The sequence below is a fragment of the Phasianus colchicus genome, chromosome 3, assembly GCF_987193195.1.
Source record: "Phasianus colchicus chromosome 3, bPhaCol1.hap1.1, whole genome shotgun sequence".
Taxonomy (NCBI): domain Eukaryota; kingdom Metazoa; phylum Chordata; class Aves; order Galliformes; family Phasianidae; genus Phasianus; species Phasianus colchicus.
Window position 1 is genome coordinate 81,869,811 of NC_143438.1, and position 13,860 is coordinate 81,883,670.

The window sequence follows — 13,860 nt, forward strand, 5'->3', positions numbered from 1 at the left end:
TAAAAATGACCACCCAGAAAAATGAAGCAAGAAATAAAAGAAATATATATATATAGCAGAATGGGTTTCTCCGGCTAAAAATATAGATATCATTTTTTTTTCATTCATGTAACATCTCTGCAGCTTATAAACTGCACAATTCCATGTTAATGGAGAAGTTCATTTTAAATTTCCTGGCTCACACTACAAGTACGTTATATTAATTAACATCCTTTGCAGTATCCTTTGAGAACTATAGATGACAGTGATCCTGAAACTGCTAATATTTTTCTTATGTGTTATGTAAGACACATTTTCCAGTAGCTCTGAACTGACCGCATCCTCAGATGCACAATCATCTTTTTGTAATAAGGATTCTGCCTGAAGCCACCCCGCAGATGCACAAGGAACCTATTAGCATAAACAAGGTTTAATTATTTTGTTCAGAGAAAATTTCACTGCTGGGAGCACTAGCAATTAACTTTTTAACAATTAATTTCCATTCTACTCATCAGAAAAAGAAATAATAGAGTAGAAATAATATGTTCTTGACCCTTTGGTCACGCAGTGGTTCAGTATGAGTTTTAGGGCTTAAATTAAACACATGACAAAGGGATTTTAACAAGATCAACAGAATACAAAATGCATTTTTATCAATTATTGTCCATTAGCATGGGGATTTAGCATTTATGTCTGCTTAATACATGTAATGGCACTAAATGCTTAACTCAGAATGCTGAACTTCCAACCAGCCACTAGGTGACACTTTAAATGAGTAATTCATATTATGACAGTTCCAGAGTTAGTTTGTCTCTGTTCCACAGAGTTAATATAAGAAGGGCAATTTTTACTGTCTTGTATAAAATTGACTTTTTCTTGGTTTGTTTTGTGATTTGTTTGTGTCTGTTTTTGTTCTTGGTTTCTGTTTTTTAATGAGAAAGGAAATTGCAGAGAAATCAAGTACATTGGCTGAGTCAGTAGCTGGGGATGGAGTAGGCTCTAAAGAAATGAGCCCTCCTAGCTCCTCATCTCCATGGTGCACTGCTGGGAGCAATTAAATAATAAGAGGACCAGCGTGAATGTTTCCAGTGTAGTTAATGGCTACAGGAGTAGCAGAAGTGTGAATTTGATCTCTCCCTCCATATACATCTTTTAATATAGTTGTGGCCAAGAGAAAAAGGCTTGTCAGGTAGAAAAATTTCTTATCACAAAACCTTTTGATAAGTTACAGAAACTCTGTCGCAGAATTCAAGCAATCTCCAAACTGAGTGCCTTCAGATACCTGTACAGTGGAAGAAAATAAGTTTCCAGCAACTGAAGCAAACATGAGAAGATGCAGGCACCTCACTGAAAACACCCCAGCGTTTTCAGCAAAGCCAACATGATGAAGAGACAAAGCCCACCAGTGTCAGAGGACAGAAGGAGAGACAAGGGGGAAGGTGACGGCCTGCAATGAACAGCATCTCAGCAGAGACTAGTCTGGCATTCAGGCCACAGCCATATACAGGAGCCCAGAAACTGAACTGTATGCTCCAGCAAGGGATAAATTTCAGATGGCTGGAAAGCTGTACTGGAAAACAAAAACATGCAGTCCATTCATAAAGGGTAGGTAAGGATATGTGAAGGTGGAGGCAGGGTGTAGAGCACAAGAAGCTGTTAGGAAAGACAAGAATCAGACTGTCTCTTCTTTGGGTTGTTGAACATAAGTGAGAATAACAGAAGTTTCTGCAAGGATCTTTTTTCCTTATATGTGGAAAAGCTCCATTTTGTCAAGGAGATCTCCATCGTAGAGAGCACCGGTCCAAGGGATGAAGGGCTCCTCCACCATGTCTGCTGCTACCCTGTAAAACTGGAAGACCCACAGGCCAGGCTGCACTTGTGAAAGTGCCTGCTTATGAAGAGCCTCAAAACACCACCCAGCAGTGCCTGAGGGCTTAACGAATGCTTCATCAATTATCTGTCTGCTCATCACCATCCTGAAGAGAAAGGTATGCAAACCCTGTGCTCAAGTGCACCCAAGGAGCAGGCTGAGAAAGACTTTCTGGGCCAGAAAGATCCATAAAGAGGCAGCAGACCCTCAGGGAGGATCATAGACAAATTAAAGTCTTCAGAATTGCAGTTCTCTGCAGTCCAACCTGAGGCAAGATGTGCCTGAGGCACCTAAAGGCCCATCAGCATTTCTGAGCACCCTATACGAGGCTCACAGGGAGTGCCCAAATCTAGACTGAACATTACTGAGAAGGAGCAACAAAGCACGTACCATCCTCCTCACTTTGCCCTTCTGGATTAGCTACCAAACAAGATCCTGCATGAAACATAGGAGTAACAGGTCCATACACCTGGCCTAAACTGCTGCCTACCCTGAGAGAGAAGAGATACCACTGACTCAAGAGGATCTGAGTCCCATGCTCTGCTTCATCCTCACTGGGATGAGGACTGAAACCCCAGTGGGTGGCCCAGTGAAAACAGGAGGGTGAAATGCAATACAAGGATAAACTCCACAACACCCCACATCATACATGACAGCTTCAGTGACTGAAGGAGAGCTGTGAGTTTGGTCAGAGCACTGCAGCTCCTGAAGCCATAGCAGGACATTATCAATAGTGCAACACACACACCTGACATTTGTGACCATATGCAAGCAAAGGAAGGTTTGTGAGCAAAGACAGCTAAGTTAAATGAAAAACAGGCAAGTGTAGAAAGCTGTGCGTACACACAGCCTCCCTCCTTCCATCAGTATGGCACCTAACAGACCAGCTGGTCTGACAGTGTTAACGTGTCCTTGAGAATCACATACACAAGAACAAGAGCATAAACACCAGTCCAACACATGCTTTCATCACCTTCAAATATATGAATACCTTCCGAATTCAGTTTCTGGATAATATTATTCTTAAGAAGCAGCACAAGTACTTTTCTTGTGAGTTCATCACAGCCAGTCTTGATGGCTTTATATGGGAGCAAACATGTGCCTACATAACCACTGTTAATTTCCTGATTTTTATACAAAGTGTACAATCTCTTCCATTCTGTGAAAACCACAGTCCTTTAGGAACAATGAGTTAAAGCTAAAAGAGAAAAGAAAAATTAAAAAAAACAGAGCAAAGCTGGTAGTGTTACTTAAAGATGAAAGAAAGCTGGTTTTCTAGACCTCAAACCATGTTCCTACTTTCTTTCTGTAACTTGTATGAACATCCTTTACCATGTTTGGCCCTTTTTCAGAAGAATATCAGCTTTGAACTTCCTAGATATATAAAATGTCTTGTGAGGACTTCTACAATAATCCTGTAACACAGCTCTCCTACTTAAGCATATTTACTCTCAGCCCAAACTTCATTTTGGCACTCTTTCCAAGCTCAAGGCTTGGTTATGATTAAAAAACTTCCAAGTGCTAATCTCTTCCCTTCAAGTAAAATGTGGATATAATTAATACTGCACTGTTTACTTTCAATTTGTTTTCTTTTCCAAACAAGAGTTTCTATTTCTTTGTTTCAAATCTCTTTTTAAAAAAAAAATTGGCATTTGGATCAAGAAAAGTATTTTAATTGATATTTTTCTTGTTGTTAATCTAAAAAAAAAAAAAAATTGGTATTTTCTAAACAGCAAAATTCTATTTGATTTCAGTTTAAAGAGATATGTCACTGAGAATATTATTCTCAACTTGCGTTGGCCATCTGTGCTCTCCAGCACCAATACATGTTCTGGGGAAAAAGCAAAGCGAGATCAGGCTCGATTCCTCCTCAGCCAACAGGGGCATGTCCCCATTTGGGAACATTCTCCTTTTGCTTCTGCAGTTGCACAAGGAGGTATTTCAACACTGAAGAACTGGCTGCTCTTACAGCAACCTGTAAGTGCCTGTACCTATGAAAGCTTTTTTGGCATGGTGAATGGATGCATGAAGGTATGTTAGACTGCAGTCCTGTGACAGGCTGTGACAGAGCTGCAGTTCAACAAAAAAGAGCTATGGGCCATCTGAAGCTTGAACCTACCTCATATGAACACAAGTCTGATTCCAGCTCAATGCTATTTCATTTGCAAAGGGGCTACAAAAGTGGAGTACTAAATGCAGTGGTGCATTTAGTCCAATATAAAGAGAAGGTAGTCTACTAAAAACAAGTCCTGAAGAAATCAGAATAGCTGATGAAGAAGAGATGTACTCTGGTGAAGGAAAAAAAAAAAAAAAAGGAAAAAAGAAAGAAAAAAAACACCAAAACAACAACAGCAACAGAGAAGCCCACACATTTATTAAAAGCTGGCTACACTCCGGATCTTATTCATTGAATGTCTCCATGATTCCTCCTGCAAAGGAGGATACAATAGCAACTGCACAGGCTGCTCCTTCAAGAAAAATCCATAAAATGACAACACAGCTAACGCTCTCACAGATGCAGAACCATTCTGGATGGAATGCTTTGTCATGTAGTTTAAATACTCATTTTATACCACAATCTGAAGATGTTCCCAACCAGGAAGAGGAATTAGGTGTTTGAACAAAACCAGCAGGTACAGTCCAAATGTAAGGCACCTGTCAGCAGTCATAGAATCATAGAATCATCATATGGTTGGAAAAGACCTCTAAGATCAAAGGAGACCTTACTGCTCTTTGCAACTCCCTGAAAGGAGGTTGTGGTGAGGTTAGGGTCAGCCTCTTTTCCTGTTTAACTAGCAAAAGAACTAGAGGGAATGGCCTCAAGTTGTACCAGTGGAGGTTCAGGTTGGATGTTTGGAAAAATTTTTTCTCCAAAAGAGTTGTCAGGCACTGGAATGGGCTGCCTATCACCATGTGGTGGAATCACAATACCTTGAGGTGTTCAAGACACATTTAGATCATAGAATCGTAGAATCATAGAATGGTCTGGGTTGAAAAGGACCACAATGATCATTGAGTTTCAACCCCCCTGCTATGTGCAGGGTCGCCAATCACTAGACCAGGCTGCCCAGAGCCACAAGATGTTGTACTAAGGGACAAGGTTTAGTGGGGAAATATTGGTGGTAGGTGGATGGTTGGACTGGATGGTCTTGGAGGCCTTTTCCAACCTTGTTGATTCTATTATGGTTCTATCACAGAATCACAGAATGGCCAGGGTTGGAAGGGAACTCAAGGATCATGAAGCACCAACCCCCCTGCCACATGCAGGGCCACCAACCTCCACATTTAATACTAGACCAGGCTGCCCAGTGCCCCATCCAATCTGGTCTTAAACACCTCCAGGGATGGGGCATCCACAACCTCTCTGGACAGCCTGTTCCAACACCTCACCACTCTCTCTGTAAAGAACTTCCCCCTGACATCCAACCTAATTCTTCCCGCCTTCAACTTAAAACCATTTCCCCTTGTTATCTACCATTGTAAAGAGTTGACTACCCTCCTGTTTATAGGCTCCCTTTAGGTACTTCCAGGGATGGGCCATCCACAAGCTCTCTGGGCAGCCTGTTCCAGCACCTCAGCACTTTCATAGCAAAGAACTATCATCTAAGTCCAACTGTTGATCCATCCCCACCATACCACAAAACCACATCACTAAGTTCCACATCTACACATTTCTAAAATGCCTCCAGGGACAGTGAGTCTACCACCTCCCCAGGCAGCCTGTTCCAATATCTCACCACTCTTTCTGAGAAGTTTTTCCTAATATTCAGCCCGAGCCTCCCCTGGTGCAACTTAAGGCCATTACCTCTCATCCTATCACTGTTACGTGGGAGGAAAGGCCAACCCTCACCTCACCACGGCCTCCTTTCAGGCAGTTGTAGAGAATAAGGTCTCCCCTGAGCCTCCTCCATAGTGAACAATCCCAGTTCTCTCAGCCACTTCCTGTAAGACTTGTGCTCCAAACCCTTTACAGCATCTTTGCCCTTCTTTGAACAATCCCAGTAGACTGGCTGGCAATCACTTCAGTTCCTCTCACTCCAACCATCCCACCACTCCTACCTAGGGTCACAATGTGAGTTAAAAAAAAAAAAAATTCCTTTCTTTCATTGGTTTTTGCAGTTGGATGAGTTCTGTGCTCTTGTTCTCAGACCTGGGAGTAGTACGTCTGCTGTAGACAGCAGCAAGCTGCAAGCTGCTACTGCTTCTGAACCCTGGTCTGGGTAATGTCAACGTGCAGCATCCCTTGGCTGGAGACAGCACAGAGCAACCTGTCTCTTCCCTCATAGCTCTTTATGTTTCCTATCGTGCATCTGCCACTGCCTCTTTTAACAGCAAAGCACAAAAACTTAAAACAATTGCATATTATTTTTTAGGTCATTTTGGACAGATGGGTCATTTTCCAAGCATCACAAATTTTCCTAAGTTGAACTGTGTCATGCCAGCTTTTTTTTTTTTTTTTTTTTTTTTATTACAGCTGAGTGCAAAGATGACAAATGTAGGAACAAAGGGAAAAACATCCTGTTGGAACAGTACTCCCTGTATTCTCAGGGTGAGAAAAGTATAAGCAACGTTTCAAGAACATAACAATGCAATCCATTGCTGTTTTTTTTTTTTTTTTCCAACCCGTATCATAATGTGTAACTGAATACATTTCAAGCTGTGCAGGAGTGAAGTATGAAAAAAAAAAAAAAAAGCCATGAAGGAAAATGCTAGAAAGCAAAAGCACGCAACTCTCTGCTAGCATAGGTTTACTTAAGGATTATCAGCCTTTTTTCTGTTGTTGTTGTTGTTGTAAATTCTTTTTGCATCTATTTAGCATAAAACTTTGGAACAGAACAAAGAGTCATTTTTTATGGTTTAAACAAGATGACTGCAGTGAAACCAGCCACTTTATTAACAGATTTCTTCAATATTTTGAAGTAGATAAACTTACAGATTTAAGGTTTTTTTTCTAATTCATTTTTTTTTCCATCGAACTGTACAAGATTTTCAGAATTAGTCTGTTCTTCCATTTAATGATTACTGACTGCTGTACAATAGAAGAAGCTCTGCTTTGCTCAGCCCTCACGAAAAGAGATGCATGTTTCCTCCCCACCCAGTAAATCCCTTTTCCACAGCAGACACCAGTAAAGTCAACTCCAAATTATACTTGATGAAGCTTCTCAGAGCAGAGACAGATGTTCCTGGGCATTCATATAGAGGTTGCAGAACAGCTGGGGTTGTTTAATTTTGTATTCTTTCTTCTGTTCATTGCTGCCCCTTCTCCAAGATGCTGCAACATAACACCCTTGAAAGCAGTGCCTGTTCTAATGCAACGTAAAATGGACTTGAGTAGAATAGAGCTCTGGTGAAGAGCTATTTTTCCAGCTTTTTCAGCTTTTTTCCCATCTTTGCCAGCTGAAGGAAAGGCCCACTGTCCTTCCTCACGTCTGCAAGCTCAACATTTATTTCTTTCAGGTGAAGAGTCACCCACTCCAGTTGCCTCTCCCTGTCCCCTCTGCACTGCACCGCAATAACCAAAGCAGTTTCACTGCTCAGCTAATCTTCCCTCCAACTTGGTGTTGAGGAATACTATGATAAAATCATCTTATATATAAAATGAAAAACAAACAAACAGATCTTGGGTAAAGTAGCAGGGATGAGCAGTGGAACCTGACAGGGAGCAGAAATACCTTTAGGTGAAGTCATAAAAGGAGGATCCCTATCCCTGGGGCAAACCTGGATCCCTTTGCATATGACAAGAGCAGGAGCACGTACATGCTTCCTCTATAGTAGCTTAAGTCACAACAGCTGTTCTGCAAATGAGTATCAGACCAAACTGTTCATAGCCCTGTTTGTAGGCAACCTGAACCTGCTGAAACATCTGCTTGGATCTGTAGATGTTTTCAGAAGATACAAGGCAAAAAAAAATTAAACAAGGCTTGTTACAGAGTAAGAACAGAGGGCACAGGTTAGAGGTGTGGGAGGCCTTTGGAGAGGCAGCAGCTTCAGCAAATAAGCTAGACTTAACGCTGCCAGCAATATCTGGAGGCACCCAGTGTCCTACTACAGTCAGAGCTATATTCCAACATCCCTGAGGAAATGCTGGGCTAGCTGGCAGAGAATCATAGAATCAGAGTGGCTTGGGTTGGAAGGACCTCAAAGAACATCTACTTTCCAACCGATGTGATGCAAGGGCAGAAAAGTTAACCTTGAATTTGGGGGTGAAAAGAGACAGTATGTTAGGAGGACAGATCTTTGGAGGCTCCAAAAGAGGGAATATTTCCTTTTTGTTTCCTGTTCTGGGGGACTGCAGGGGATAAAACCATCCCTGTGATCTCTCTTCTACTGTTAATGCTCTTTTTCTGTTGTGCACTAGTGCACAAGTCCAATATAGGCTAAAGGACATAACTGTAGGTGCATTGAATTTATTTGGGGAAGCACAAGTGACCTGAATAATTAATCCTTTTGGACATGTTTCCTTTAACAGAGGTCTTAGATTGTGGCATCAAGCAATTCTTTGGTACAATCCTGTCGTTTACAAAGAATGTCCAAAAAATGTAGTTTCCCTGAGCTGACAGAAAGGAATTCTATTGTTTTGCATATCTAAAAGGCACTTAAGAACTTCTTACATTTATGCTGAATGAAGGGCTATCAGCTCCAAAGGAATTTCACCCAACTTTATAGCAGTGATCCCTTTTCTCTGCCCCTACACTAAGCACCTAAGACTAACCTTGTCTTGAGTTTGCCTGCTGTCTTCACTGCCACCTTAGCTCTGTTGGTAGCAGCTTGTAAAGAAAGGAAAGCAAGAACTCACGCTTTCATTCAAGCTTAGTTATTTACAATGCACTGTTTCATCAGAATTCTTTCTCTTCATCCCAGAAAGCATTTTCAAGATATCGCATTCATCAGTGTCACATCCACCAGGCACATGTAGCCAGTACAACTGAAAAGGTTTTTCCCAGGGAAAAATATACAGCAGGTGTAAGCAGCTATTCTGCAGATATTAAATTCTACTTTAAAATTATCTTATTCTCTTTGCCTTTTTCACTGCTATTTGTCAGCAGTGCTGATTGTTCCTGCCTTGTCTTGCCTTGAGGACTCACAGGTAAATAGGGCAGTTTAGAGCAATCCTGGCAGAGATGAGCTGTTGGTATCTAGTCACTGAATACATAGGGCTGGGATGGGGTGTAGGCCATATTCCTCCCCTCTGCTTTGTTATGCTGCATGCAAAGTGGCCTGGGAAGCATTCAGATCCTGTCCCAGGTTTGCACGGGGTTCTCTGGAAAACCTGGAGCAACTGGCAAAAGAATGAGGTGGTGGGTGAGCTTGTGTGTAAACAACCTCTCCATGGGCTACCTCTGGCCAAAGTGCAAGCAGCACAGCCCAGCAGTGTAGGAAGCGTGCCCTGGCCTTGTCCTACATCTGTCTGATTTTGGCGGGTGCCAATACAAAGCCAGAAACTGGCATTATGCGTTAGGTCAAAAAGCCTGCATGCACAAAGTGTTTTTATCCAGGATAGTTTATATATCCTGAGTCCTTCGAGCATTAGAGAGATGAGACAAAGGGCCTCAAATGTAGGTGCTGTTAAAGCAGCAGAGAGAACAAAACAGGAAATTGCAGTAATGGAGATGGGATGTAGCTGCTGCAGGAGGGAGGGTTTCTGCAGAAGAATGGCAGGAATAGCTCTGGCCATGTTCTGCCAATAATGTGCAGGTTTCTACCAGATGACATGGCAGTACAGAGTAAGGTTATGTTAAAGGATGAGCATCCCTCTAGGAAAAAAGATAAAATTAAATTAGAAAGCAAAAGCCAGCAAAGAGTTGCTTGATAGCAGAGCCAGAGGTGGCCTCCAAAATGAGAAGAGTAAAATCTTTACTGTGTGTCTGTGCCTGGATTTGGTAGCAGGGGTGCTGCAGGGCCTCTGTGAGGAGAGGCAGGGGCTGCCCCACGCAGGACATGGCTGCAGGCCAGCTCCAGGCACTGTCACAGGGCATGGCTGGGCCCTGCAGCTAAGCTGGTGACACCTTGGGGAAAACATTTCAGAAAGGACAACAAATATTGCACAGGCAATGAGGAGTGAGAAAATGTGAAACAGCCCTGCAGACACCAAAGTCAGTGAAGGAAGAAGGAAGGGGGGCACTGGAGCAGGGGTTCCCTTGCAGCCCATGGAAGAAACCCGCACTGGAGTACGTTCATCCACCCTGTCCTTACCTCAACCCGCAGGCTTTTCCATCCTATTTTCTTCCCCTGTTCTCTTGAGGAATTAGAGAGATATAACAGCCTGGTGGGTTCCGGGCAGACAGCCAAGCCAACCCACCACAGCTTCCTCTTAAAAAATCTTCACACAATAGTTTGAAATTAGATAAACAAGGGAGAAATCCTGCAGATTTCTGAAGTACTTCACAATAGAAAGAGTGGAAGGAAGGCATAAAGTTTCCTACAGAAATGGAAGGAGAGTGACTGGACAGGAATTGTATTGAAGAGGCAACACAGTTTCTCTCCACTTGCTTAAGTGAGGAACATCCATCTGCAGTAGAACAGCTCTATTTGGTTCAAACAGAAACAGAACACAGGAGCTACGCATACTTGCTACATTTTAAATTTTTCGTCCAGTTATTCACGTACTGCACTGAATTATTCCTGTATATTCAGCAACTGAAATTTCTAAGGATTTTTTCATTTCTGGAAGAAAATCGGTGTCTTGGAATATGAAGACTGCTAGGACAAAAGATCGCTGACTATGGATCTTCCTGTTGGAATTCGAACAGTACATAAGAGCAGAGTCATTCTCCAATGCCAACAGGGCCCACATGTAATTATGCATTTATATTTTTTTGTGTACTGAAATGACAGTGACCCTGTCATCCATTACTCAAAGTAAGTGGAGCACACAACAGTTTCATGGATTTTGAGACAGTGATAGCCTGTGAGATCTGACATCCCATGAACACAGTCACTATTTCACAGGGTGATGAGCCAACAAGAGAATGCACCCCAGATGGGCTGGTGCTACACTGGGAGCACTGAACCCTTATCCAATGAGTTGCAGTGGGGGTCAAGTGTGTCACCATCTTCACAAACACATGAAACACCAGTGTGTTACTGGTGTGTCAACAGCAACATGTGTTGCTCAATTATTGTAAGTGATTGTTAATTTGGTGAAGCATCATGAAGGAGCACTCAAAATGGAAAGTGGTGATAGCACCAGCACTGCCAGGAGCTGTCTCATGCCACCACCTGTCACAGATGCCTCAGAACCACTCTACCTCCACTTCAGTTCTCTGTGGAAAGGGTTACAAGTAGCACCCCTGGGCTAAGGCTGCTATGTGAGCATTGCTTGTAACAGCTAAAGCTTTCAAGTATGACTGTAACCTATCTTTATCTGTCTGGCATTCAAGCTCAGCTAGCATCCTTTAGGAGTAATTGGAAACCTTCTCTGATGCGGTGACAGCAATGACATAAACTCATAGTTTAAGCACTGTGTTACACCCTCTAAAGTAAGGCAAGATTCTGTAGCATGCAAAATGGAGTAGTCTTGTTTTCTTAACATGCCATACAGATCAACCTGCTAGGAGGAAGCATTTCCACAGCCATGCACTTCAAAAAAAGCTCCTTCTTAATATAAAAATGCCCATAATAATCCCTAAAGAGTTCAGCAGGTCACTGGTAGCCAGCTTGGAGCAGAGCCAGCTTCTTTTGTTTCCTTTAGGTATACAGAGCCCCAGCTGCCTACCCAGCACCCTCAGTGCTGATGGACACTGAAAGGAAGCTTGCAGACACAGAAGTAATTAAAGGAAATCGCAATTAAAATCTAAGCAAATCAGAAGCCAAAGAGACTCGGAAGAGGGAACCAATGATGATTACTTCAGAATCAAACTTTAAAAAAATCATTACAATTCCAACCACACTGAGCACTGCAAGGTATGCATGGTTTTGTTAACTCCTTATCGACTTATACCTCTGATCAGCACTTTGCATCTTTGGCACAGGGAGTTAGGAAAAACAAAAACAGATATTGTAATACTGCAATGATTAAAGAAATTCATGCATTTCTCTCAGGAAAACAAGGATTAGGTAGAGGTGCTTGTAATGGGAACCTTATTTAAAACAGATTGCCTTTGCACCCAACAGATGGTGAAGATTTTATACAAATCAAATGCCAGGTGATGTGGAGCTAAACTCATCACCACTTCTTGACGTGACATTAATATTGCAGGAGGTCACTACAAACAAAACAGACATTTCTTTGCTTACTGGATGCCAATTTTAACACTGCCATACGGTAATGAGATATGAAAGGCAGTTTAAATTTAAAAGGTTAAGAGGGAAGGATATCTGCATAAAGCAGAACAAGCTGTAAGAGATCTACTATGATTTTTTAAATATCCTTACTGCTCTGTGCATTAAATAACGTGTTCTACTTTAATTATGACTCAGAGGACTCCCATCATCACCCCTAAATGCACATCGAAAGGACTCTCAGCTTGCCAAGTCCCAGCCCGAGCTGCGCTTGGCAGAAATACACTCACGCCGCTTCACAGCCTGACTTTGCTTGTAATTATATTTACTTCAGCCTACTTCCACAAGCCAGAAGAAAAACACGGGGCAGAAGGGGAGGGAGGATGTGCCTACCGTACCAGCGGGTCTTTTTTCTCCATGGCTGAGGTTTGACGTAGAAACTTCGCTTCGCCCCGGCCCCTGCAGCGGCTGCCCTGGCCCCGGGCCGGCTGCTGGGAGCTGCCCGGCCGCCTTGGGCTGGGAGCTGGAGTCAGGGTGCCAGCTGCCCCGCAGGACAATGGCTCCATTGGGACAGTGCTTGGGGACAAAGGCACTGCTTTCAGGATTGATTTTATATGCACACATGTGACCTTTGCCTGAAATGACTCTATGGAAAGCCTCCCTGTCCCGAAGATCTGCTTTCAAATGCAGCGGACTGATGCTCTTGCTTAATCTGTTCTTTTTTTTTTTTTTTTTTTTTTTTTGCCACGAATGCCTCAGGAGAGGTCATGTGCAGATAACAAGGTGGTGTCGAGCCCTTTCTAATCATTTAATAGTGCTATTCAGTAATGGATAGGGTTATTTTCTTCACTTTCAAAGTCTTTCACCAGAATTTGCTAGCTGGAGTGCTTTTATCTGCATTTAGGAATTTAACTACAAATCCAGAGAGCCCTAACTTCCAATCTGGTGCCCTGAGCCACTTCCAAACTCAGGCCAGCTGAGTTTTAAATGTGTACATCCAGCTAAGAGCATTCTTTCATTTTTTCCATGGACCCGTAGGATACTTTTTTAAAAATGAATTTCTGTATTATAAATTTAAAGTGATTTTTAAAGTGTTTTTGATGTTTCTTACTTGACAGGATGTAAAATGGAAGCTGTCAGTATTTAGCACACATAAAATCTAGATATTGCTGTAGCTGTGCTGGAGATAGGGGGATGAAGGAGTTTGTCACCATGATGTGGGGATGCTGCAAACACTGCAGCTGTAGCCACTGAAAGGCAGCTCCCTTGGAGGGCTTCTTTATTTCATTAGACAGTTAAATAACATTTTCCATTCTAAGATCTTGATTTTTGCTGTCTACTGCTCTGACAGAGTGGCCGTTTTACTTTATTACTTTTCACTGGCCATTTTTGTGCTGGAAACAGTGTGGATTTTTTAAAGCTATTTTTAAGTTAAGTCAAAATATGCCAACCATTTTTTCTGAATAAAACAAAGGGTGAATACTTTGCTGTACTGACGTTATACGCTGTTCTCTGTTCTTTCCATGAACAAATCACAGGATTATATACCTTCGAAGCAAGAGATTGGATATGGGGGATCAGGGAAGAATGGCCTTTTTAAAGTGAATACATTCATCCATCCCTACCAAATTCCAGCTGGATTTGGTCAAGTCATAAATCTTGTAGAGATCTTTGTGCATGCTCAGCACTGTGTGCAACTTGCTCACACTTAACCACTGAGCTCTCTAGAGGTCAACTTTTCTGGTTGGCTTTGAGCCCCTTACAGCCTGGGGTGCACTGCAGGTTTCTGT

At 42.4% G+C, this 13,860-nt stretch overlaps 1 protein-coding gene across 4 annotated transcripts in view; it reads right to left on the bottom strand.

The window, feature by feature from the left end:
* Positions 1-12,726, bottom strand: part of ENPP2 (ectonucleotide pyrophosphatase/phosphodiesterase 2) — a 70,241-nt gene extending 57,515 nt beyond the window's left edge. For 2 of the 4 annotated variants that reach the window (XM_090137940.1, XM_090137939.1), the window contains exon 1: positions 12,469-12,664. In XM_090137940.1, the coding sequence (XP_089994066.1) occupies positions 12,469-12,636 (168 nt within the window). In that variant the 5' untranslated portion in view covers positions 12,637-12,664. Of the gene's footprint in view, positions 1-12,463 lie in introns of all 4 variants that reach the window. The other 2 variants (XM_090137944.1, XM_090137943.1) reach the window with 2 other exon arrangements.
* Positions 12,727-13,860: the final 1,134 nt, after the last annotated feature.